Source organism: Lemur catta, chromosome 14 (assembly GCF_020740605.2).
Source record: "Lemur catta isolate mLemCat1 chromosome 14, mLemCat1.pri, whole genome shotgun sequence".
NCBI classification, from domain to species: Eukaryota; Metazoa; Chordata; class Mammalia; order Primates; family Lemuridae; genus Lemur; species Lemur catta.
In genome coordinates, this window is record NC_059141.1 from 10,471,047 (window position 1) to 10,497,592 (window position 26,546).

The window sequence follows — 26,546 nt, forward strand, 5'->3', positions numbered from 1 at the left end:
ATAATAGCAAAAAGAACTTAATATTTATTGAACCCCTAGGACCTCCTAAACACTGTATTGAGGGGCTTATCTCATTTAATCCTCGGAATAACCCTAAAGCAGTATAATTAACCATGCATTACAGATAAAGAAACTGAGGGTCAGAGATGTTAAGTGATTTCCTCATAACAACGCTAGTAGGTGGCAGAGTCAGGATTCCAGTTGGAACAGTTAAATGCTGGAGTACTTCCTCATAAAGAGCCAAGAAAATATTTGGTGAGGATATTGCAGAGACCCAGCAACTGATGAGGCAGGATCAAAACCAAAAAGTAAGGTCTGATTCTTTGGACTTAGGATGAGGTCCTTAAAAGATAACAGAAATCTATTAATCAGAGTAGTACAAAATCCCTTGATGCCAGTGTCTCAATACTAGGTTAATCACAATATGAGACAGGAAACCTGGCAAAACAGATTTCTGTCCTTCCATTTTATTCCATTAGATTGGTAGTAAGTTGTGAGTGGTACAGCCAATTTCTCTATTTTAGACATATCTTTAAGGAACTGATTTTGGCTCAATATGTATTCTAAAATAAATTGTACCATGGAGACCAATGAAAATGTACTCAAGTGTAATTTTAACAAATGATTACAACTCCTGACTTTTAAAATCACTTTTATTAAACTTAACAACAGTTAATGGTTCTCTCTACCAATGGCCTGTATAGCTGATGATAAATGTTATCCTGAACTTTAACATTATTTTCCCAAATATAGTATTGTTACTCAGGAAAGCTGTATGTTTTTGTTAAATTGTTAGGATTATATTTCATTTAGCATTATTTTAGCAAATAATATTAAATTTCAAACTAGGTCATTCTTTTTACTACCATACCTTCCCCAAACTTTTTACATAGCTTAAAAATTTTCTTTTAAATGATTATTTTCCTGCTCCTTAGACACTAAGCTCCCTGAAAGTTTTATTCATTAAAATATGGGTAAAATATCCATCTTTATTTTCTCTAATTGATAAAGCTTGAATATGGTATTTAAATTTTTAAATTGCCTGCAAAGTATATTATTGGGCTATTAACATTCTTGGGCAATGAATGCTTTACTGAATTTGATTTTTTTTAGATAAAGCTATCCATATATTAGAGAATTAAGGTCCTACTTTCCTTATTTGTAGGTACATGTTGTAACCAACTTGTTTAAACTGCTTTTAAACTGTTTTTGGTTTTTACACAGTGAAGATTTTAGTTATTTTAATACAGAGGGTTCATCCCATCCCATTTCAGATTTCAAAAAAAAAAGTTTAGGTGGACTGTTATAATCCCAACCATTGTTATAATCATTAGGTTCCTGGGGTGTCTTCTAATGGTTTTAACACATTAACTACCTAGTAAGTTGTATTGAACTCATGCTAGTTTTGAGCCAAGGGCCTCATGAAACATATATAACTGCAGTGGTTCCTGAAAATCTTACTTGTTGATGTTCTTATTGTTACGGTTAATATTGACAATTTAATTGCATATAACTCACGCATGGAAAACAACAAAAAATAACATTTTTTATTAGAAAGGATTGTTTTGTTTCCAAAGTTTTTATTCTATTTTCATAATAAAATACCATGGCCCCAAGGAAAAAATTTTTTTTTCTATTGTGGCAGTCAATATGTTAAAATAATTTCCGTGGCTATTCTATAAGACTAAATTCACCTTTTTCCTCATAGAAGAAAAGATGTGGAGTGGGCTGCTACCTTCTGGCCTAAATGAAAGTGATGTTGAGTCGAATTCTGAAGATGAAGCCACATTAGAGGACTCAGGACTTAACTTACAGGAAGATACAGAAGATGGAACCATTCGAAAAACAGAAATCTCAGATTTCCCAACAGATGGATCTAAAACTGAAACAAAGGCAAATGTAAATGCATATGAAGAGTGCCCTTCTGGAATTTCCTTAAATATGTGGAATGTAGGTTTTCTCTGATGTGCTTTTTAAAGCCGTGTGTGTGTGTGTGTGTGTGTGTGTGTGTGTGTGTGTGTGTGTGCGTGCGCGTGCGCGCCTTGGTTAAGATGCGTATGTTCTTGGGACCTAACAGGGAAGATGGACTCAGAATGCTTTTGTTATTCTTTGAGGCAGTGGCCACTTAGATACTTGCTTTTATTTTTGTTTTGTTTTCATAAAAAAAAGGAAGGAGAAAAAAAACCACTATGTAGGATTAGCTATTTTGCCTAACATGAATACATGAGGAATTTCTGTCTTTATTTTATGTCTTTTATCTATGGACCTACTATTATCTATATGAATCATTGAGTTTCACTCTTAAATTATCAAATGACTTATTTAGAAATAAATGAATATCAAAACTCAGGTTGTGAGACTCTCAGAGACTAGAGTATCTCAAGAATTGACTACTGTTGTTAGATTGATATCTTTATACATGGTAGGATATAATTTTTTTTTACTTAACATGTTTTTAATTGCATGTTTTTCTGCAAAGTATATTTGCTTTTTATATTTTTTTCTTTTACATAGAAATTTCAAGAATTGCACAAAAAACATTCTGAACAGAAAAGCTCAACCTCAAGATTCAGAAGGAAAAAAAGAAAACGCTCCAGAAAAGGTGTTTTGTTTTAATTCAGTTTGTCAGTAGTGTTAATGCTAAATTGTGGCTCAGTTAGCAATTTTTTGAAAACATAATTTTGAAATAACAACCAAATACACAGGTATTGATACTTTGTGAATTCTTTTCAGATAAATTGAAGAATGAAGAAGAATCTCATAGGTGGGTAGAATTTAAAATAGTTATTTATTCTAGACAGATGTAAACTTATCCAAATAGTTGAACTACTTATCTCTGATAGTGATCAAACGTAAGAACTAGTAGTTGTAGTATAATTGTAGTAACGAATTAAAAACAGGTAATATAATTGTAACTAATTAAAAACAGTACAAATAAAAATGAGTACATTTTATGTAAAACAAAACTTATTGTTTATCTTCTTGCAGTGAACAGTCCTCAAATGAAACCCAGTGGAAGGAACTTACTCAGTATTTTGGAGTCAATGATAGATTTGAACCTGCTGTTAAAAAGAAAAAAGTTGAGAAGGTAAGATCTTTTTTACTGCATCTTACATTATTAGCTAGTAGGATATGTTTGTGATGAGCCTTTCCTAAGGTACTTGTCTTTATTAATTTATTTGGTTAAAAAGTTCACATGCCCTCTGTGTACCAAAAAGATGCTAGATAAACAAGTAAATATATAGTTACAAATCATTAAAAAATGTTGAGAAGAAAAATAACAGGTTGTTGTGAAAAAATTAGGATGGGTATCCCACTTTAGCTTGGGTGGTCATCCTTTCTTAGAAAATGGCATTTCACGGAGACCTGAAGGTGGGAAAAAACCATCTCTATAAAGAATGCTAGTGCTGAGGCATGGGGAAAGGTCCTAGGGAAGAAAGAGTGGTCCTGGGACACTTGGCTAACTGTAAGAAGGCCAGCCTGGCTGGAATGGGGTCAGCAAGGAGGAGGGTAGCCCATGATAAGATTAAAGACGCAGGCAGGGAGGGACCAAACTGTATAGGGGCATAATAAGGAAATGGCTTTTATTCACAATGCAGTCAAGAGTCATTAAAAGGTTTTAAGTCAAAGGAGTGACATGGTCTACTTTATGTTTAAAAAGATTGCTCTGGGACGGGCACGGTGGCTCACGCCTGTAATCCTAGCACTCTGGGAGGCCGAGGCGGGCAGATCGCTCGAGGTCAGGAGTTCAAGAGCAGCCTCAGCAAGAGCGAGACCCCGTCTCTACTAAAAATAGAAAGAAATTATATGGCTAACTAAAATTATATATAGAAAAAATTAGCCAGGCATGGTGGCACATGCCTGTAGTCCCAGCTACTCGGGAGGCTGAGGCAGGAGCATTGCTTGAGCCCAGGAGTTTGAGGTTGCTGTGAGCTAGGCTGACGCCACGGCACTCACTCTAGCCTGGGCAACAGAGCGAGACTCTGTCTCAAAAAATAAATAAAAATAAAAATAAATAAAAAAATAAAAAGATTGCTCTGGCTGTTACATGGTGAGTTGATTGTGAGGCAGCAAAAGTAGATGAGAAGAAAACAGGAGACTTCTAGGTACATGAAGATGGTGGATTGAACAAGAGTGGGGCTGCTGAAGGTGGAAAAAAGTGGATGGATTTGAGGTATAATGCAGAAGTAGAATTGATGATATTTGCCTCTAGATTGCTAATAAGGTGATAGGAAGGGGAAGAGAGCCATTCAAGGTTTTGCCTTAAGCAATGGTGTGAATAGTGATGCTAGTTACAAAGATAAGTTTGGGAAGGGAAAAGATTTAGATTGAGGCCAATGCAAACTTTAGTTTTGGGCATGGGTATTACGGGAACAGAGCACATGGTTAGTATAATGAGGTAGTGCCTCAGGAGAGTCTGAGCTTGAGATACACATTTGGAGTAGTCAGTCTCTAGGTATATTAATACTTAGTAAAGGCTTGAAAAAGTGAGTAACTCACGTATTCACATAGGTGAGTGTTGACAGGGCAATGTCAGTAAACTCAGAAAATCAAGTGTGGAGTGGTAGAGCTAAAGGTTCAGGGGCTAGGTGAAGCCCAAGTGTATTGTATTCTGTGTGTATAGACAGATGCTTCTTCCATGGATCATTGCTGTAGACTACTATGTGTACTCAGAGATCTTTGCCATTATTCTGTTCAGTCAGTATTTCTTGTGAAAAGCCTCTGATTGTAAATCCATCATTGGTTGGTATTGTGTCATTGAGAGTGCACACATTAAGGAACTGTCACAACAGAATTTTATATGTGAGTTTTTTGATTCCAACTTTGCAAAGAATTCTTATTATCTAAAAATAGTCCCTAGAATGTTAGGGAGTTGGAACCCTTTTGGCCGCAGCTAATTACTGCTGCTGAGCAACTTCCTTTTTACAAATGTTGTGCAGAAATGCTACATTTCTTACAAAGAAAGATCACTGGTAGAGTTGAAACTAAAACCCAGGTTTCATGACACCATACTCAGTTTCCTAGGCTCACTGCAGAAGGGTTGGTAACTGTTTGAAAGAATAATTGGCATGCTGTTGACCCTTGTGGTTTTGGGGGACTGAGAAGAGTTGCCTTGTGAAGGGGGATGCTCTTGACTATACCAAATCTGTACTAAAGCATCAGAGAGGAGGATCATGCTGACAGCCTTGGCCCATGAGCCATCTCTGGCAGACCTGCTATATATAGTCTCAGCCACTGACTGGATTGTTCTTTTGAGAGAATGAATGGTTAAATATTGGTTCTACTGGGAAATATTTTTAAAGTTTTGCTTGTGAATCAGTTCATCTTTGATTTTCAAGTATTTGCAGTATTTGTTATGTTTTCTCTTAACTATAATGACTTTAGAATGTCTAATTGTTTCTTAGTAAAGTTAAAGCTATGAAATTAACTTTGTAGCCATCCCAAAGAGTAGAAATTCAGAGAAATTTTTTTAATAAACTATCTATATTAAAATTTTATTTTCCTACATATTAAATTATACCTTCTTGATACTGGGCAGAAATGGCTAACTCATTCATTGTCTAGAGTTTGGAATTTGTGTGGAGTTCCTTTAATACAGGATACTAGGATTCTTTGTGCAAAATCTTTTAAACAACTCACTTTTAGGAACTACTATGCTATTTCACATTATGCATTAAATGTGTTGTAGAAGAAAATTATAAGTCAAACACCATTTTAAATATGAAATCTCTGTTTAAGGGAGACTGCCAGTAAGTCCTTTTGTACTCACCCATTGATCTATTTTATGTTTGGGTTTCTTAACAGTAGACATTTCTCCATATAAGTGGCATCTGGCTAAGGAAGTTGTGGCAGTCTTATAAACAAGGATACTGACCTGGCCAGGCTTACATCTGGCCAGGATTTTGCCAGCACTTAACATCCTTCAATTAAACACAAGCATAAAAGGAATGGAAGGATTTAGTGAAACCAAATTCTTTCATATTCTCTTGGTAGTTCAGTATAATTGCATGCCAGCAGGTCCCCACTTGTTCTTTCCTTGGGATCACTGTTTTACATGGTATCCCTTTTGCTGTCCTGCTAAAGTCTCTACTGTTAATACAGCAGAGTAAATAAACTTAAAGAATGTCCACATTGGCGGCACCAAGATAAAAGCCAAGAATAAATGTAAGTCCAGCAGATAGTAACTATTGCTCATGAAATCTAGAGAGGATCATGAAAATCCGTGATGCAGTTTGGGCAAAACTAGCAGGGATTTCCATCCATTATTTTATTTCTCTGGAGCAGAGTTTGATCTGTTACTGTATCTCAGAGAGCCTTTTTATTTTGTATTCACTCAACCCTCTAGAATGGTAAAACAAAACAAACTTCTTAATCTTATATCTATCATGCAGTCTTTTTCTTTTTTTCCTGTTCTTTTTTTGTTTTGGAACACTGCCAAGCTGAAACTGTTGTTCAACCAAGAATGTCTGTTTACAACACTGCTGTCACCTGCTTCCCAGACAATGCAGAGGCTTGTAGTTTTTAAATGTAATCTTCCTAATATCCAAAGCTGTTTTAAAATGTTCTTTGTATTAAATACAGCTATAATTGTGTTTCTGGCAGCAGTTCTGGGACTTACTAATAATTCTGTAATCATAACAATTATTTTGAATCTGTGGGAATTTCTTTAGAATAAATTTCACTCATTAATTTCACTATAAATGTCTCAGATATTCTTTGGTTGAATCAATTTGATTAGTCAGCAGTCATTATTGAAGTAGTTTTACATATACTTAACGCATACTTTTTGGCATGAAAAACCAGAGGTACTTTATGATTGTACAATGTCTTTGATGATTTTTTAAAGTGGTTTATGAGAGGAAACTGCTATAGTGTAGCTCTTTCAAACTTATTTTTTTTTGTTTAGCAGAATGCTTTTTCCAACCAGGTACTCACATGGTACTCCAATACATAGATCACTTAAAAGGCTTGCTACCTTGAGTGGGTGAGGAGAGAGGTGTAGGAGTGTGAAGGGAGAGGTGTGGGGGTGTTGTAGTGGTATCATGAAGTTCCCCTGGTGTTGGTTAGAACGCATTCTCTCTTGATCCCTATGTAATCCCTGTGGAGTCGGTAGGTAGGGCTAATAGTAGTCTTGTGATACAGATGAAGAAACTGAAGCTCAGCATAGTTTGCCTAAGGAAACAAACAGAGCAGGTAAGAAGTGAAAGAAGACTTTAAACCCAAGTCATTTTGGTCCCAAATTTAGATTTTTCTGAAGTAACAGTTGAACTTAGTTTTTACTTACTCAAATGATTTAAGTGGCTATGATTTATATATAAAAGTAACACAATCATAAATAAGCACATGACTTACAGATAAAGGTAGCTCTCCCCCCAACCCTTTATGGAGAAATTACCTCATTTTTTTCTTCTAGTTGTTTAGGTCCAGTGAAGCCAACTTCAGTAGATAAGTCATAGATATTAACCTTTAAAATTAAATATAGTATCCAAATATTTAGTAGCAAAATTTCTGTAGAAATATAATGTGGTGCTGTTTGACTTTAAGAGCTTTAATTGCGTAAAGATATTCTACATATGCACATATGGATGTTAGTCCATAATGTTAAACCTAGTACGCATAAATTTCTTAAATATTTATAGTCATGTCTTTTGACATCTGCAGTAAAACTTTGTTAATTAGAGGTTAGTTGTTGCCTTGTGGGAACCTGTTTGATATTGCCCTTAGATGAATTTTCCACCTGTGGCCAAATTGCCATCCCAAAGTTGCTTTGTCTGTGTTCAGATGTATCTTAAGCTATATTTTGATTCTGGCCAAAAAGCAACTTAGAGGCACATGAGAACACTGCAAGTTGTTGGCAGCACTGCTGTGTCTACTGCCATGCCTGTGGTATGGAAGATGTCGTCATAGACAAAGCAAATAAAGGCTACTCTTGGGTCCAACTTAAAATTTGCAAAAAAGCCTTTATGCTCAAATTCTGTTTCATGAGACCACTTACTGACTCTGGGGTTGAATTCTTGTTTGTTTTTGTGCTTGGATCTGAGTTCTTAAAGAACTATGATGAAGTCTGTAGCCAATAGAGATAAGCCTTCTCTTTGCATTAATGGTATCCTGATATTTAGATAGTAATAATAGAAGCAGCTTATTATTTATTGGATGATCACTGTATGCTAAAAACTTGGCTAGGTATTTTACATATATTTTCTTTAACCTTTATGTTAACTTTGTAGAAGTTGTGGTTTTATTCTCCTTTTACTACATGTGAGGTAACTGTAACCCACAGAGGTTTCCAAACTCATTTGGGGTTGCTTAGTTCATAAGTAGAGGAGCTGGTATTTGAACCCAGGTCTGACCTTGCCAGCTGTGCTCTTTGTAACCTGCTATGAACTTATGATCTTAAGGAGATGGAAATGTTTTACAGAGGAATTTTTTTTTTTACTAATATAAGCATTTTGAATGTACTTGGAATGTTAATATGTTCTTATAGAAACAAAGTTTGAATATACACGTGGAACCAGAAATTTTTTAGAGCTAAAAGGCATGATTATACTTTACTTAAATAAATTGCCAGAAAAAAAGGAATGGAGAAAAAGAAAAACAGTTGTACCTAGTGAAAGTTTGTTGAAATTTAAAAAAACAAACAAAATACTATTGAAAGCGCTAAAAATGAAGTTGAAAATGTATTAGAAACTTAGGATTTTTATTTCTAGGAGGAAATTTTGATCATTCAAGTCAATCTTCTCATTATCTCTAAGGAAACTGAAGCTTATGAGTCAAGTACTTCATTTACCCAGAGCTTTGACCACATTGTCTTTAGTCTGGTGCTGCCAATATATTTTGTCCTCACCCTTAGATGCTGCTCTGAATGGCTGGGGGAATGGCAGTTGGTTGATGGTGAAAAGATAGATTTATAATTTTCACTGACTTATTTTCAAGTGGAAATTATATCTATAAGCTCTGCAGTTCATATGATTTTCTAGAAAAGGGGAGCGTTCTTGCTTTTTCCCCTTTGTGATGTTAACTTTTAAATTGTGGCTCCATGGTGCCAAGAGGAAATTAGCAAGTTGATGCAACAAAATGACTCCATAAGCAGACCACCTGTTTATTCATGGGCATTGGTGGCAGAAATAGAGTGGATGCCTTGTTACTCACTGGTCTGTGCTCATTTTAGGTCCTGGTGTAAAGGAATGCAATACCCAGATCTTACATAATCTCAGAAAACCTAGATAATCAGGTAATTGAAAGGGAACAGACCTGCTGTGTGGTACATCCAGGACAGGCTTAAGAATGGATGCTGTTAGTGATCATGTTGCTGAGATGAACAGGTTTGGGTTGATGGATTACTTGGATGTGATTGGGTAAGGTCTGGGTTGAGATATTAGGCTATCCTAGAATTTGTGGTACAAGGAAATTGAAGTTTGATATTTTAATGTATTTCATATGTCTCAGTGGCATTTGAAGAACTACCTAATATTTTGCACAGGAAGGAAAGAGGATTGAAATTACATTTTTTAAAGAAAATAACTTTATTTCCAATATAAATTTAAGAGTAAATATAAAGTTCTAGGTACAGGTAGTGTACTAAGCTCTGGGAACCCAAAACAGAGAAGATATTATCCATGCCCTCAAGAAATGTATATTCTAGTAGAGGGATAGATTTATATCAAGTGCAATACATGTGACCCTTTTTTCAATCATAGGGGCATTATTATTTCAATATTACAATTGTGGAATTCTCTTGGGAACTTTTCAAAGCAGTGGATATATAATAAATGTTCGCAGTTGGGATGGGGTCCTTTCAGTGCTAAAGCGAGCATGGATAACTACGCTGTGAATATTGGCTCTAAGCACAGACTGAGTGCCTTCCAGGCTGAAGGAACTGGTCAGATCCTGGGAAAAGCCAGTGACATACAGTCTGCCCTTGTTGAGCTCTTGTTGAGCATAGAACCCAAGGGGGAGACAGAGGCACAACTCACTGCAGTGTGTCAGACCAGTAAGTGCTGTAAGGACACGAGTTACGGCAACAGCACGGAGTGGAGGACAGAAAGAGAAGATCAGTTTGGAAATTATTCTGATATTCCAAGTAAGGGATGATCAGGACCTGAAGAAGCACAGGAGGACAAAGTGAGCAACTCTGCCAGAATAGAGCTCACATGGGAGCAGGGCTTAGAAGCATTAAAAATAATTGAGGATTCAGTCAAGGGTGACCTAGTAGGAGGAGAAGCAGGGCAGGAAGAGATGAGTTTGTTATAGATATAATAAAATGGAAGACTACCTTGGCAAGGCCTTCAATATGAAGATGACTAGTATGTAGAGATGTAGATTTTGGTACAGGGGAGAAGTCAGATGTTTTGAATTAGAAATATAAATCAGTGCGTGAGAAGTGAAGCCCCAGGATTGAGTAGATTACTGGGGAGAGTGAAAAGTAAGAAGGAAAAAAAGCTAATCACAGAACCTTGAGGACTTCTAAGATTAAGGAACAACAAGAGATAATGGATAGTTTGTTTTTTTTTTTTCATGGTACAAAATGTTTAATATACATGGAACAAGTATAGTACATCAAGGCAACAAAATACACATGGAAATATTAGCATGTAATTCAGATTTTCTGGGGGGTGTAAACTGTAAACACTACCACCTAAAATTAAAGATTGAGACATATATTATTTCCTCATGCAAACAATAACAGACTATCTTTAGTGTGAAATGAACTGTGTAGAAACCTTATTTCATAACAGCAGATGAATTTTATACCAAGAGCTCCAAGAAAGGAGGAAAAGTCATGATCCTCAGATGTTATGTTTAAATCTGCATTTAGCAGCATCTTAAAATGCACAAATTACTGTATATATTAGATAAATCTGAAAATTTTTATCATTTATGGAATCTTGGATTTCCTTCTACGTTATAAAAAAGTATGGGAAAAAATTAACAATTTTTTAAATTACTAAAGGATAATAAGTTGACATAAATTTTAGCCTGCATCTGAACCATGTGGATTGCTGGGCCCCAGCCCAGCGTTTCTGATGCAGGAAATTTGCATTTCTAACAAGTTCCCAGGTAATGTTGATACTGCTGGTCCAGAAGGTAAACTTTGAGAACCACTGGCTTAGAGTCTAGTTTGATAAGGTTAATCATGGGTTGCAAACTAGAGAGGGAGGATGAAAGAGTCCAGGAAGGGACTGAGAAACTGTGAGAATAAATATGAGAGTGCCAAGGATTAGGTTCCAGATGAAAACAAAGCAGGCTTATTGGGTAGGAGGATAAGTGGAAGAATTATATTTAGGGAGCAGAATTCTAGATTGTGAAGCTTTGAGGGTAGAGCTTTCATGATATCTACAACATGACCTACAGCAATCCTCCTCAAAGTACTGGTCTGCAAAGATATAAGGAATGTGTGCCTGAATAACTCAGTGTATTACCTTCCTCAGTGAGAATGTCTTCTTACCTTCCTCCTGCCCAAAAGTCATCTAGACAAAACTGTGCTTAGTCATGAAGCGGATTTGCATTTTGGAACAAACTCCTTATTTTTCCCATGGATTAACACTGTGTACTGCCCAGAACTGGTACACAGGCACTGGCCTAGAGTATAGACTTCTGAGGTAGGTAGAGTTAGAGGTCCCTGAAGATGAAGGATTTTGGAGAAGTGAGTCCAGGATGGTGTTTGGACCATGAGGAGAAGAGTTATGCAGAAATACCAGAAGGGGAAATTTCTGGAGACTAGTAGATGATCACAGGACAAAAATCGGAGGAGAGCATTAGAGCCATGTGGCATAGGGTCAAAGACTATGAAGAACTATTGAGTGAAGGTCTCTAGCTGCAGTGGGGAGCAAGCAGAAACGCCTGTTGGCCTCCCAGGTACTTAGGTGGGGTTATGAGAAGGAACAGTTTTCCCTTAACAACAGACATCAGTGACGACCTCACTGGTCTTGTTTCTGTGATCTTTTTAGGCAAATTATGTTGTAGTTTTTTTTTTAAGTCTCATTTCAACAAAGGCTGCACAGGAACAAAATTTCTCTCAGTTGACTAGCATAATCAAGCATATTCTTAGGACTTCTGTTATTAGATAAGGAAGAAGAAATCTTTAGTAGATACAGTATTAACTGAAAATGTGGGAGTTAAATGATGTGCTAGATAATTCATTGTTAGAAGAAAATTTTTTCATAAGAATCACATTAGACTATATTTTAAAATTTTTATTACCTGTAGTAACTATTTTCATAAGCTAGAACTCATATTATTTAAGTCTGAATATCTTTTCATAAATGTATCATGAGTTTTACCCTAGTCGGTTTGGTAATCCCATGAAAATTTCAGTTATGATTTCCTGAAGTATATGTCATTTCCTCCCATGTTTAATATTCAGCCTCATGTCCACAGTCAAAGACTATGAGGGGTTGTTAAATAAAAGTCTTGAGCTATAGAAATGGGCAGTATAGACAAGGAGGAAATTGTGGTTGAGAATGGAGGCTCTGAGCACACCTGGGTTCACATGGTGGCCTTACTACTTACAGACTGCCTTTGGCCAAGTTAGGGAGTCTAAGCCTCTGTTTCCTCATCTTTAAAACAGGGTAACATTACTATTTCAAGGAGTTGTTATAAGAATTAACTGAGCTTTCTTACAGTACTAAGCCCAGGGTCAGTCACATATGAAGCACTCCATAAATTTTAGCTATTATTATCGTCAACATTATTATTGTTATTAAGGGAAAGCATAGGCTTTGGAGTCACAAAAATCTGTATTTGCATCCCCTTTTTATTAGTTCAAGAAGTTATATGACCTTGGGTAAACTATATAATGTCCCTGAGACTTCTGGCACCAGTGGGCATGGTACCAGCTATCTTGTGGGGTTATTGTGAGAATTAAGTGGTCTATGTATGTAATGCATTTGGTGTAGTCCTGTGACATAATCTTGGCTAGCACGTGTTTGCCTTTCCTTCCTGCCTTTAATTTTTAGGTTTCTTTTCTTTCTAGTCAGGCCTTGAAAAGAGGATAGACCAGGCTGTGGAAGAGTGGAATATTGAGAAGGCTGAGGAACTCAGCAACCAGCTAGCTACTCGAGAGGTGAGTCATACTGATTACACATTTTCTGTGTTTCCGTATTTTCTAAAATGAATATGCATTCATAGAATATGCATTCTTTTTATGATTATTAAGTTCAGCGTTAAGATATTTGGTCTAAGATTTTCCTGCTCGTCCGTTTTCTTCCCTCTTATTCCATCATTTACTTTGAAATGTTATGTTTTATTTTTGTCTTTAATGTTTTTAAATTATTCTGGTCAAAAATTTATGTTGGAAATAACACATGATTGATAGTCAACCTTAGATTTTACCTAGATCGGAAGGTTTTTTCAGGTATGATTAAAAGGCTAGCTTTCTTTTTCCATTTGCATCTTTCACTCAGTTTAACTCTCCCTGAGGGCAGCTATATATTCTAAAATCACATCCCTCAACCTTTTCTTAACCCCTGCTAAAATGCTTTCTTACTTATATGCGGCACATCTCCCTCAGCCCTAAAGAATTTTCAGGCTTTTTTTCTATAGTATAAAACTAGTAGATATGTTAAATATTCTTTTTCCAAGAAGGCCACAAGAAGATTGTGACTTGTACTCCCCAGGGCAGGGGCCTAGTATTCTGCCAGTTGAGAACTAATGTCACATATAAAGAGCTCAATATTTGCATGCATTTGTTGTTGTTGTTGTTGTTTTGTAATACCTTTTTGTCCTTTCTAGGAAAATCTTTATCATAGCTTTTATTTTAGTGCCCAGATCCTTACCTCGTTCACTTCATACTTTAACTACTCTATTGTGTTTAGTTATGTAGAGAGCATAATGGATTATCTGTGTAAACTGCTGGCCACACTTGCTATTGTAACTCACTTGCGGGTAGACTTTTTTCTTAAACTGAGACTAGAGATAAGTGTATGATTTCAGTAAATTCTTCTATGGAAATACTTTTGTACTCTTGCATCATTAGATGTCAAAAAATCTGTCACTGATAGCTATTAGTTGTGATTTTTGTGTTTTTCTTTCTATTTTTGGCTGCGGGCCTAAAGTATCTTGTAAATTTTACATTTTCATGTAGAAAAGAAAACAAGTTCAGAAAATGGATTCAGAAATCATCTTTTTTTCTTTAAATCCTTGAAAATCATTTGTCACATTAAATACTTCTAAGGGCTGGGTCCAGTGGCTCATGCCTATAATCTCAGCACTTTGGGGGGCTGAGGCAGGAGGATTACTTGAGGCCAGGAGTTCAAGATCAGCCTGGGCAACATAGCAAGACCCTGTCTCTAAGAAAAAAAAAAAAATTAGCCAGGCTTGGTGGTGCATACCTAAAGTCCCAGCTACTCGGGAAGCTGAGGCAGGAGGATCTCTTGAGCCCAGGAGTTTGAGGCTACAGTGAGCTACGATTGTGCCATTACATTCTAGCCTGGGTGACAGAGCAAGACCCTGTCTCAAAAGAAAAAAAAAAAAAAAAAACCAAAAAAACCCACTTCTGTGTACAATTCAAGAGTGTGAGAGAGAGAGAGAGAGAGAGAGAGAGAGAGAGAGAGAGAGAGAGAGAGAGAGGAGTGTGTGTGTGTTAGAGGCTAATATAAAGGACTTTATAAAGCCATGGGCTTCAGTTAGGGGCATAAGCAAGAAGTAGCATAAATAGCAGTTACATGGCCTTTCAAAAAATAAAATGACATTTTTTATGAAGTATTTTTTATTGTGGTAAAATATATATAACATAAAATTTATCATTTTCACTACTTTTAAGTGTACAGCTAAGTGGCATTAAGCATATTTACATTGTTGTGTGGCCATCACCACAATCCATTTCCAGAACTCTTTTTATCTTGCAGAACTGAAACTCTGTACTCATTAACTCCCCATTCTCCTCTCCACCCAGCCCTTGACAACCGCCCTTCTGTCTGTATGAATTTGACTACTGTAGGTGTCTCATATAAATGGAATCATATAACATTTGTCCTTTTGTGTCTGGCATATTTCAGTTAGCATAATGTCCTCAGGTTTCACCCATGTTGTAGCATGTGTTGTATTTGTTACATTCTGGGTATGTGTTGCATTTTGTTTATGCATTCATCCTGCAGTGGACACTTGGTGTGGCCTCCACTTTTTGGCTATTTTGAATGGTGCTGCTGTGAACATCGGTGTACACATATCTGTTTGAATCCCTGGTTTCAGTTCTTTTGGGCATATAACCAGAAGTGGAATTGCTGGATCATAAAGTATTTTTAATGTTTACTTTTTTTCTTCCATCATTCTCCCTTTCCCATCTTACAGTAGTACTTCCTATGCTTGCAGTTTGACAATTACTCCATTTCATCCCTAGAGTTGTCATATTTTGGTTCATTGAGTGTAGCTTTCATTGTATATAATAGCATTTTATTACTCTATTTTAGAATAGAAAGGTACACATTTTACGTTTTAATAAAGTGAATTTGAAAGTGTTTTGAATGTTGCCACAAACTAAGTAGGCTTTCAGTGTTAATTCTTGGTTATTGCAATGGCTTCTTCAGTATGAATAAGATAGGGGTGCTTATTCCTAAATGATGAGCTATATGCCAAAAATCGTCTTTGAAATTCTATTCAAGAAATAGCATCTATTGTTTGTTAGTAAGTAGACTATTTTGGCATTGGAACTTACATGTCTGTAGAAGTACTGTTAGGAACAGTGGCTTTGTTTCTTGGTCAGCTTCAAAGTATAGTTACTTTCAAGTAACTCTACCTAAAAGTGTAGCAAAATTATATCAGTAGTATATCTAATCTCCAAATTTTGGAGTTGACCATGAAAATGTCAGGGAATGGTGGGGAGGGGCAGTGCTTGTGGGTTTGGAAGAGATTCCAGTGGGTGGGTACCTTTTGTGACTGTAAGGGTGGGGTGGTATAGTGAGACATCATGATGGGGATAGTGAGGAATGACTCAAGGTCTAAGGGGGACTGAAAAGCATATAAGGCAGCAGTAACCAATCAGGGGGTTGTGGAAGGTGGTGGCAGTCTGGCCTGAATACTTACCTCATCTGGATCAGGAGCAGAACCTTTCAGAGAAATGGTACTTAAATGCATCACAGGTGATGAAGTATTCCATGTTGCGCCACATAGAGAATAAGCGTTTCTTGAATGCCTTAAAAAATTCTGGGAATATGTTACTGGTTGCTGTCAGATGCTGGCTGGTTTGGAATCTGCTAAATAGATAAAAGCTTAAGATGGCCACATAAGAAAAGTCAGCAGAGCCTTAGCGCTTGGCTGCCCTATTGTTTTTAGAAATGCTATGGATTTTGTCTCTTCACTGGTCTCTTCAGGATCACGGGACTGAACAAGCTGGTGTCTCATTACCATCGCTTGTCCAGCCTTCCTTTGGGAAGACCCAAGAGTTACGTATTATATGATCTCTTCCAAATGACAAGGTGACTGACCAGCAGAGTCCCTCAGGTCGGTTAGTTTCCCAGATTTCTGCCTTGCTAAAGTAAGAAAGAGTATGGCAAAGCCTAGTCTGAAGTGTTAAAATATGAGCCCCACGTGATTGTCAATGGCTATTTTTCTTTGTGTCTTTTTCTATTTATTAGTTCCCTCACCTGAAGCAAGGGAAATTTACAGAGAAGCATTTATTTTACTGTAGGTTCTGTGCTTCTTTTAGCAGTTAGTAATGCTGACATTTTGAGATAAACACATTTTACATTTTTTAGGAAAACCTTTTATTTTGAAATTGTTTCAGGCTTTGAGAAAGTTGCAAAATTTGTAAAAAGATTTCCTATTTGCCCTTCACTTGGATACCTGAAATGTTAACATTTTACAACATTTGCTTTCATTTTCTCTAATTTATGCACTTTATTTAAATTTGCCAATTCCACTAATTTCCTTTGTGGCAAAAGAAAATTTTCTTTTTCCTGGTGTACGATGTTGCACTTTGTTGTTATGTTTCTTTAGTCTTCCTTAATCTGGACTAGTTCCTCAGTCTTTGTTTCTTAAGACCTTAACATTTTTGAAGAGTAGAGGCCAGTTATTTTGTTACATGTCCCTTAATTTTGGTTTGTGTGATGTTTCCTTATGATTAATTTCAGGTTATGCATTTTTGGCAGGAAAATCACAGGAGTGATGTGTCCTTCTCACTGTAAGATATCCAGAGGCCTGTGCTATTTTTCTCATTTATTGATGGTTTTACTTTGATTATTTGGTTAGGGTGGTATCTCTGGCTTTCTCTATTGTGAAGTTACTATTTTTCCCATTGTAATGAATAAGTATCTCATGGGAGATGGGAGATAATCTGAAACTGTGTAAATATTATCTTTATCATTGTATTTGCACCCACTAGTTTTAGCTTCCATTGCTGATTCTTTCTTGCGTGGGACAATTATTATTATGGTGATTGCCAGATGACTTTAGATCTTAAAAACATGATTTGTTTGTACTTTTCATATTTACCTGGCAAACCAAATCTAAAATTTGGCTTAAGTGAGATATTGGATTATAGAATCTTTTATGTATCCATGTTAAATCTCTCAGTATATCTGGACAATTGAGAATTGGGTATAGTATTCCTAAATGGTGCACTGGGATGGAGTCACCATGTGACATTCTGCCCACCAGCACTTGCCTATTAACTCAGTCCTTACCTGCTTCACTAGTATGCACTGGTGAGCTTTCCTTCCTGTGTGTAGTTTGAAGCTGCTTGTCACAACATACAGAAGTAGTGCTTTAAAGGCTTCAGAAATGTGTTTCTTTTCGGGATATTAAATTTCTGTTTTGCTGTTTTATTTTGTCATATTGCTATTTTAGAATGGAAATTGTGTAATACTGACTAGGTGTTTTACATTTTAAGGGCTATTTCCTGGCACACACTATGACAAATGAGATTGCTTTAGAAATACATGATATTTTCAGCACTTGTAAGGATAGTAAACGTTTTTCTGGTAAAGTATTTTATGGTAAAGTAAATTCATTTGGTATAGAATTATAGAATTCTAATTAAAAGAAAGAACAATAATTCGGGTCCTGTTCTTCTCCCTGTATAAGTGGGAAAACATCTGGAAAATGTTTGCTGTTCAGGCACAGACGTTGGAAAGATACTGGTGTCATGTTCATTAAACAACCGTGAAGAATAACTAATCAAGATGGAATTCTTGAATGAACAGTTTAGTTTGAGATTTAATTTTTCATATTTATTCCATTGGTGCCAATCACTGTAGATATGCGTGGATGGGATTTTGAGAAGTGTGTGTGAGTTTGGGGGCAGAAGCCCTTTATGAATTAAATGTATACATGCATGGTAGGTGTCCTTTTAGAAATCAGGTATATTGGTTTTTAATCAGTACCGTTTTCTTTTTTCAAGCAGCAGTGACTGGGACCTGCTGATAAAGCCTTTGCTCAGAGGCACAGATCCCAGAGTTCTTAAAGCCTTTTCCAACCATAATAAGTGAAACTAATTTTTGATGTTTAACATTTATAAGCCTGTGAAACCAATAGGGCAGCATCAGTATTGAGAAAAATGAAGCCAAAAGTCGAACCATGTCTGAGAATAGGCCTTGAAAACAGTTCCTCAAAAAAACGGTATGCCAAAATAAGGCTGTCAGTGTGCTATCGTGGTGGCACAGCAAGCACATGGTTTTCCAGAATCACATTCCCTTAAATTAATGATGACATTAAGGATGAATATAATCTGGTTTGGGGGGGATGACTCAATCAAGATTGTGGTTTCTGTCATTGTTGGTTTTGCCATGTAGTAATGTCATCATTTTGAGGCTGTTTCCTCCTCTTGGTTAAATACTTCTTAGTTAACGGGGGATAGATGAAGGAGAAACATATACTTGGGTTTGTGTTATACTGACAAAACTGTTGCAATTTGAAATATATATATGTGTGTGTGTGTGCATTACGCACATACAAGTATTTGAGCATATTTGTGGCTCAGACTTGGTTGGAAGTACATTCCATTCAATTGATAGTAATCCTTGAAAATGCCATCCTTTGTTAATGTCTTTTCTTACATGTTATCTTTGTTACAATCCAGATCATACCAATTTATAGAAACCAGTAGAAACAGGTATTTTAAAATTAAGTATGAAAGCCTTGATTTGACTAAGAAGCAGTCAGATTTTGTAAAGAGGTTTTCTTTTTAGGCATCTTTATGTTAGCCTACTATCGATAAAAACCAACTCTGGCAGCAAAACAGTGAGTTTCTACCACCCAGCGAGTCATACCTACATTAACTGGGTATATTGCTCAGATTGATTTTAGTTATCCCTGTACAGTATGATGGCAGAAATGAATGGGGAAGAGAGGTTGTCTATGAATTTTGTTTAAGCATTTTTATGTTCTTAAGGATTAAGCTTTTTTGTAAGGAACTGAAATAGGATGGTCTTTGACAACAACAAGTAATTGACTCCTTAAAAAAATGCCAGTACTTCATGTTGTAACATTATTATAACAATTCTTTGCAACCTAGAAAGAGTAGTCATATTGTTTTTTGATGATTTGCAAAATGTTAATATTCACATCTGAGATATTTGGTTATAATCCACTTCCATCTTTGCTAAGACCAAAACCCTTCAATTTATACTAATGATATGATAAAATGTTTCATATTTCAAAGCCCATTTTATAGAACTCGTAAGTGAGGACCTGAGACAATGACATCAGCTTTTAGTGTTGTTGAGTTTAATATTTATTTAGAACATAACCAAGGTATCACAGGTAGAAGTGATTAAAAAAGATAAAAAATATATATGTCATTTTAATAGTATCTTCTTTATAGATATAAATAAATATTATGTTGGCAGAATGAATTAAGCCAGAAATTTAATTTTACTTTTAGTATATGAAGTAGACTGCTTAAATTTTTAGATTGTAAAGTGTAGGTAAAGTTAATAATGTTGAAGTATTAATAATCTGTTAATTCTTAAAGAAGATAGGAATGGCCATTTAAAAAATTTAAATTTGAATTGATTGAGTTGTATTCTTTCATAGCTAAGTGAATTAAGTGCTCTCTACATTTGTGCAGACTATTAATTTGTAGCCTAAGTTCTCTTTTTAGAGCAATTCCTAGAAAATCTGAAGGTGTTCTTATCTAAGAGGTCAGTTATCAATTTTATGTAGATGTAAGTGCTATTGTCTTGATGGAATAGAGGCTTGAAGTCCCCTTCCCCCCACCCTCCAAAAAAATCCTTCCCAAACAATATAATTTTGACAGATTTACCTGTCAAAATACCTGGAGTATTATTATATCTAGAGTTGAAAATTGAAACATTTGCTTAAATTTTTGAACTAGAGATGTTTAAAGTTACTTCTCATCAGTGCTATTATATTTGCATCAAAAACAAAAACAAAAAAGAACCTGAATTGAAAGACATATTATAGTGAAGCAGATCTTTCAGTTCTAAACCCTTTATTCTATAATCCAGAGAAGAAAATTGTTTTCTTCTTGTCTTTGTAAATACTTTCTTTGGGTAGAAATATCTTGACAACCATGTTTCTAAGGTAAAAATAGTTTGCTCGGATAGAAAGGTGAACTGTATATTCCAATTAGGTATTATGAAAATTTATCACTGGAACCTGTTACCCTGTTGAAGGATGGCAGGTCCTTTCTGTTGTCTTAATTACTGTGATTTCTAGCTGCTGAAGATTGGGTAAACAGTAAAAATGCCTTAGATTTTATTTATATATATTGATTTTAAATTTCCTATCTCCATTTCAACATTTTATTTTTATGGAAAGGTTATTTTGTTACTACTACCAGGGGTGTATGTGATGAATACAATCTAACTGTAGGGGTTTTGCTCTAAAAGCAAATGGTTGTTTTTTTTTCTTAAATGATTATTTCATATGGAGTCATATAATGTCTAAAAACTCTCTTGTAAAATGCATTTTATGTCTTTCAAATTTTGCTACTCTGACTTTGATCCCTTACCTTTTCATTTATTTATTTATTATTTATTTTCTCTTTCCAGTTAGGCGGTAGAATTTAGGACCTTTTTTTTTTTTTTTGGTATTTTTTCACTGTTTAGCAATGGGAAACGATATGGGACTGTAAGGAGGGAAAAACCTCACTGAATAGGGTTCTGCTGGTCAGCAGCTTAAGCAGCCACCTAGGAAAGGTGGGAACTCTCTGCCTTCGGGAGGGGGATGTGTTTCTGTTAAGGATCATTTAGAATTGACTCCCTTTCCTTAACTCTGGTCATCTCTCAGTGCTTTCTAATTTAAAACTTCCTCCGTGTATCATTTGTAGTCTGCACATAGTCTGTGGGAGGCTTTTAAATGGTTATTTTAATTCTTTGAAGCCTTGTTCTCCTTAGTTCTTATAAGTAATTCAGTTATTACATATAGATGAATAGTTAGGACAATGTATGGAAAATAAGCTGGATCTGTTCAACTAAGGGAGGGCCTGAATGAATTCCTTTGCATCTAGTTTGAAGGTATGTTTGTTTCCATAAAAATGGTGTACAGCAGTGACATTAGAGCATTTTTAACATCAGAAAAGTAAGATTAGTGCTCAGTGATGGTTTTATTCTCTCAGAGTTTTAGGTGTGCCTACTCAGATCTCACTGCATTGAGGATGTTGTCTTTTAACCTTTGGGGTATGATTGGGTGATCACCTCAAATGGTGTTCCTTGTGCTGTCTTTAATTATGTTTATCTGTGCTTTTAACTAACCTTAAAAAAAGATTTCAGATGTTACAAGTCTAATTAAAGAGACAGACAAAGCACAGTTTATACTGTAGATTTTTTCTGCAGTTCAATTAATCAGCATGTTTTCTCTTTTAATTAAAACCATTTTAGTAAATTAAAGCCCACAGCAAAACACATATATAATTTGTTTGTAATTAGCTCTTAATTGGTGGTAGTTGAAGCTTAGCACCCTTGGTTTCTTTCTTCATGATTGCCATTTTATTAGCAGCCAGTCATTAATTAATCTTTTTCTAATTAGCTTATAAAACTGTTGATGGCACATTATTGTAAATGTGATTTTAAGTTCAAAGCTTGTTAATAGGCTTTCTTACTTAGAAGAACAGAGATAAAGAAATTGCTGAAAACAGTACTACAGTTCTTTAAAAAAACTGTCTTTCTGATGGGGGCTGTGTAAAGCATCTTGCAGCTTATGGTTAATTTTTTAATGCTTTTTTCCCCCTTATGAATGGAATAAGTTCCTTGAATATAAATGTATATATCCAGGACTGATTTCAACAGTATAACATCTTTTCTCCCTCCTTCGGAATACTTCAATCTACGTATAATTTCAAGCCTTAATAGTCAACATTAAAACAGGTGTTATGTGAACTATTTCACTATGAAATTGAAGTTGAGTATATGAGTCATATCTTACGTACATAGACACACGATGAAAGATATTTGTGAGTGTGTGTGTGTGTGTATATATATATATATATATATATATATATATATATATATACACCTTTTTGATGTGTTTTAAAAACAGGATTTGTTGGGTTATGCTTTGAAATAAAGTGGTAATGAAGTTGTAGATATAAAAATAAATAATAGGTGTGTGCATAGTTGTACACACATAGGTATATGTATAGTAAGCAAATGTATGCAAACTTGTGCATGTACGTTTTAAGATGACAATGAAATTAGGTGATTTCTTAAAGAAAATGATTTGATTTAAAGTCAGAGTTAAATGACTGGATATGGTTTAGCTTATTGACTGTCATCAGAGCTTTGGCATTTCAGGTGTGACAATGGAGGGACAGGTACCAAACCAAATGTACATGTCCTGAATTTACTATAGCACATACCATATTGAATTGTGGTTTGAGTGAAACACACTAGCCACATTATATTCTTTATTTGAAATATACCCCCAATTTCATAAAACTCCTTAACTATGTGGCATTCTGAGCTGTTTTTTTAATCAATATTAGTGCAAAGTTTTGAAAGTTTATAAAAAAACCCACAGCATCATTAGTCATTGGAAGTGCTTTTTCTTATTTGCTTCTTGAACTTTGCATGTTTTTTCAACTTTCGCTATTTCTTTGCTTGTTTTTTGGAAGGCATTTTATGATGCCATGCAAGAGACACTAGAAAGGGATAGCTGACAAGGAAAAAATTAAAAATTGGATAAAAAGTAAATGAATAATGTCATATTACTAAAAAGATGAGAGGCTAATTTGTGCCGACTTTTTGCTAATTTTGTTCAAGCCTCAAAATGAGGAGCTGTCACCCGTTCTGTGTAGCACTGATGACAGTGCCAATGATCCATGAAATAAGCTGCCGCTGGCTTTGTTCTGATAAGAATGAACAAATCTGCACAATGTTCGGCTCCCAGAATCTCATTTTCATACTTGCATGCAGGCTAAAAGAAATAAGCTGTTTGCAGGCTTGATTAATCAGACATTGGAGGGGTTTTTGTCTCTTTGATCTCTTTCGTCTCCTAGGTAACTTGCTTGACATTAATGTTGAGCTTGAGTAAAGACAATCAGGAATTGTCGACCAAACTGATATAAAAATTAAAGACCTTAACACTTTAAGTACTCCAGTAATGGTTCCGCTTTACTTCAGAAAACATCTGTTTTCATTTAATTAAAGAACAAAAGAGAATGGCATAAATATTTTTCATAGAGACCTATTATTCTATAAAAAGTTAAAGTATGATAATTGGTATTTTTAAATAAGTGCCTTGAAAGTGTTCAAAAAGGAGGAAAACTTTATAAATCTGTTACAAGCTAGTAATTTTGAGTTGAGTAAAATATTTTTATGAAATGAATAAGAAATTTACAGTTATGCTAGATTAAGCTGTTTGAATCAGATCCTTCAAATGATTATCAGCAAACTTTATAATGACAAGATTTTGCAAGAAAAACTAACTTTATTTTGAAGTTTGTCTTTTAAAAATCTGTACTGGGTTACAAGGATGTGCCATTATATCTATTTTACAACCCAATATGATTTACACAGGCTAAACCTGTAAAATTGAAAGGAATTAAAAAAATGTCGCCGTGCATTTGCTTGAGGTTATGCAGACGCTTTTACAAATCTTCCAAGTGGCTGTAAAGATGAATGCCTCAAGGGTCCAGCTAGGGCCCTGCTTTTCCAACCAGCTAAAGCCCTTATCTTAAATCCAAGCAAAGTACCATTAATCTTTTTGAAAGACCTTTTATGGCTTTTAATATATCCCAAATTAGAACATTTTACACCCTTGGTTCCTGAAATATGGTGATAAAAAGCCTTTAGAGCTTAATTTTCCTTACTGCATGCTCTGACCAATTTGCAGTTCTTTGTGATAATGTTTAGACACCTTAATTAAAATGCAGCAAAATATTGGATGTTCTATATGGAAAATGCTGATACTTTGGCTACAAATACAAAAAATTTTGTATGTATTTTTATTCATTTAAAAAAAATTCTTCCCACATTGTGTTGCTATAGTTATCTGATGACCTGAAACTATTTTTTTTAATATAAAAACCATTGACCAAGCTTTTGTGATGTTTACATTGGGCATGAAGATGCATTTTTCTTTTTATAGAAGCGACAGGGGATTCTTGTCGGCCTATTTTATTTGTTTGTAATACTGAAACACAGCACGATATTCTTTTATATTCTGGAACTCGAGTTCGTCATCTTGACTGGGAAACTGCATTTCTTCTCAACCGTCTCTTCCATAGAAGGTCTTATTATCCTTTTATACTTTCAGATATTTCTGTCCTTTTTTTCTTCACAGAAATAAGTGAAACACATTCATTTTAAGCATGTGAAGGACACAAAAAGGCTATGACTTTTCATCATCTTTACAAGCTGGAAGATTTTTTTCTGTATAGAATAAATAGACCAGGTTTGTTCAGTGTTTATCAGTTGAACATTTCACGTAACCTAACCCAAGGTAACATACAGTTAGAGAATATATACCTTTTACGGGAACAGGTCTGTCTGCAAGTGTTGCCTATGTACCTAATTGTTTATTATATTTATTTAATTCACACAGTGATGGAATAGTTTAATGTGTTCTAATAAATTATTTCTAACCAGTTTATACTGTATTAAGGAACATACGTTCTAAATCTTTATTGTGATGCTGCTTATGCTGGATTTGGTCTTAGTGTTGCTGGAACACTAAAAGCTTTTATATTCTTAGAGGACATGAGCATGTCAAAGTGAAGGGGCCATTGAAGTTAAATGACTGCGTGTCCAGACCCCCGAGATGCTCTTTGGTTTGTCTGTCCTAAATCCAGGACACTCATATTGGGAAAATATCAGCTATCTCTTAATTTTCAACAGTTTTAGAAAATAATTTTCTCACATAGTTAACAGTACATGACAAGTATGGTTCAGAGCATTTTTGTTTCTTACTCAAAGTATAGGCTCATTTAAATATAAGATAAATTAGCTGACTGGGTCTTTTTTTGGTGGATGAGTTTGATAAAACTATATTATATGTCAAATTTTGATATGTAATACATAGGAATGGTGTTAATGGAATAATATAGATTTTTATGTTTTACCTTTGGGGGTTTGGGGGAGAGGAAAGAGATGAAATCGTCCACATGAATTTGGACAGACCTATATATATCTTAAGCACAGATAGCAAGCTGTGTTGTACATCAGAAGACAGTTTATTAGGTACATTTACTACTCCCCTAGTATCCCATTGTATCTCCACATTTCCCAGCCCCCTTGCAGTTAGGTATAGCCATGTGAGTAGTTCTGACCAGTGGGCTGTGAGCAGAAATGTGTCACTTCTGGACTAATGCATGTAAGAGCTAGTATGAAGCCCTTCAGCTCTTGTTCTGCCATAGTGAACCTGAAAGCCGTATGTTGAGTTGCTGGCCGCCACAAGGTGGAGGACAGCCCTGCCTATCCACAGGGACTTTAAGTGAAACAAGAAACAAAAGTTCAGCCGGTGAGATATGGCCATTTGTTTAGTTCTGCAGTGTTGACTAGCCTAACTAGTTGACAGGTACTAACTTGATGCTTTATGTGTATGACAAATGGGATAGCTCTTCAGTGTATAGGAATTCCATCTTCATGATAGATAATGCCACAGCATCCTTCCAGACTTTCCTTTTCAACTGGGATGATTATGTTACAGCCCTGTGAGTCATAGCCTTTTTTTTTTTTTCCTTTGGTTCCCTTAGGTGACCTTTTCTATGATAAAGAACTGGAATTAAAAAGAGAACCAAAAGAACAGAGCCAGTATTGAAGCAGTCAAATGTAACCGATAACCCCTCCTCCTAGCCTCACAATTTGAAAACTTCCTGTTTTTCTCAATGCTATATCTCCAGCACCTAGGACAGTCCCTGCCAAAAGCAGTTGTGCCTCCATAAAATTTATTGAATGAATGTTATCCTGTAAAAAGGATGACAACCACATTGCTGCTAATACTGGTTTGAGTTTTGAGAAGACACTGAGGTTGGTCTGTTTTACAGTTAATCATTCTTTCTTCAGGGGCTTTTCTGTTGGTGTTGACCACCTTGGCATCTTGGTTTGATTGTCAGCTTCCTTCCATTTGCTTATGTTCTTTATATGTATTCCTTCCTGGACTGAAATACCAAATCGACTTTGGCTTTCATTTATAAACTCCAGCCAGTGCTT

General features: G+C 35.5%; 1 protein-coding gene across 6 annotated transcripts in view; it reads left to right on the plus strand.

Annotated features, from left to right (window-relative positions):
- Positions 1–26,546, plus strand: part of FAM204A (family with sequence similarity 204 member A) — a 34,913-nt gene that overhangs the window by 4,565 nt on the left and 3,802 nt on the right. For 4 of the 6 annotated variants that reach the window (XM_045567751.1, XM_045567749.1, XM_045567752.1 and 1 more), the window contains 5 exons: positions 1,709–1,950; positions 2,515–2,602; positions 2,734–2,764; positions 2,989–3,088; positions 12,974–13,063. In XM_045567751.1, the coding sequence (XP_045423707.1) occupies positions 1,717–1,950; positions 2,515–2,602; positions 2,734–2,764; positions 2,989–3,088; positions 12,974–13,063 (543 nt within the window). In that variant the 5' untranslated portion in view covers positions 1,709–1,716. The remainder of the gene's footprint in view (positions 1–1,708; positions 1,951–2,514; positions 2,603–2,733; positions 2,765–2,988; positions 3,089–12,973; positions 13,064–26,546) is intronic. The other 2 variants (XM_045567750.1, XM_045567753.1) reach the window with 1 other exon arrangement.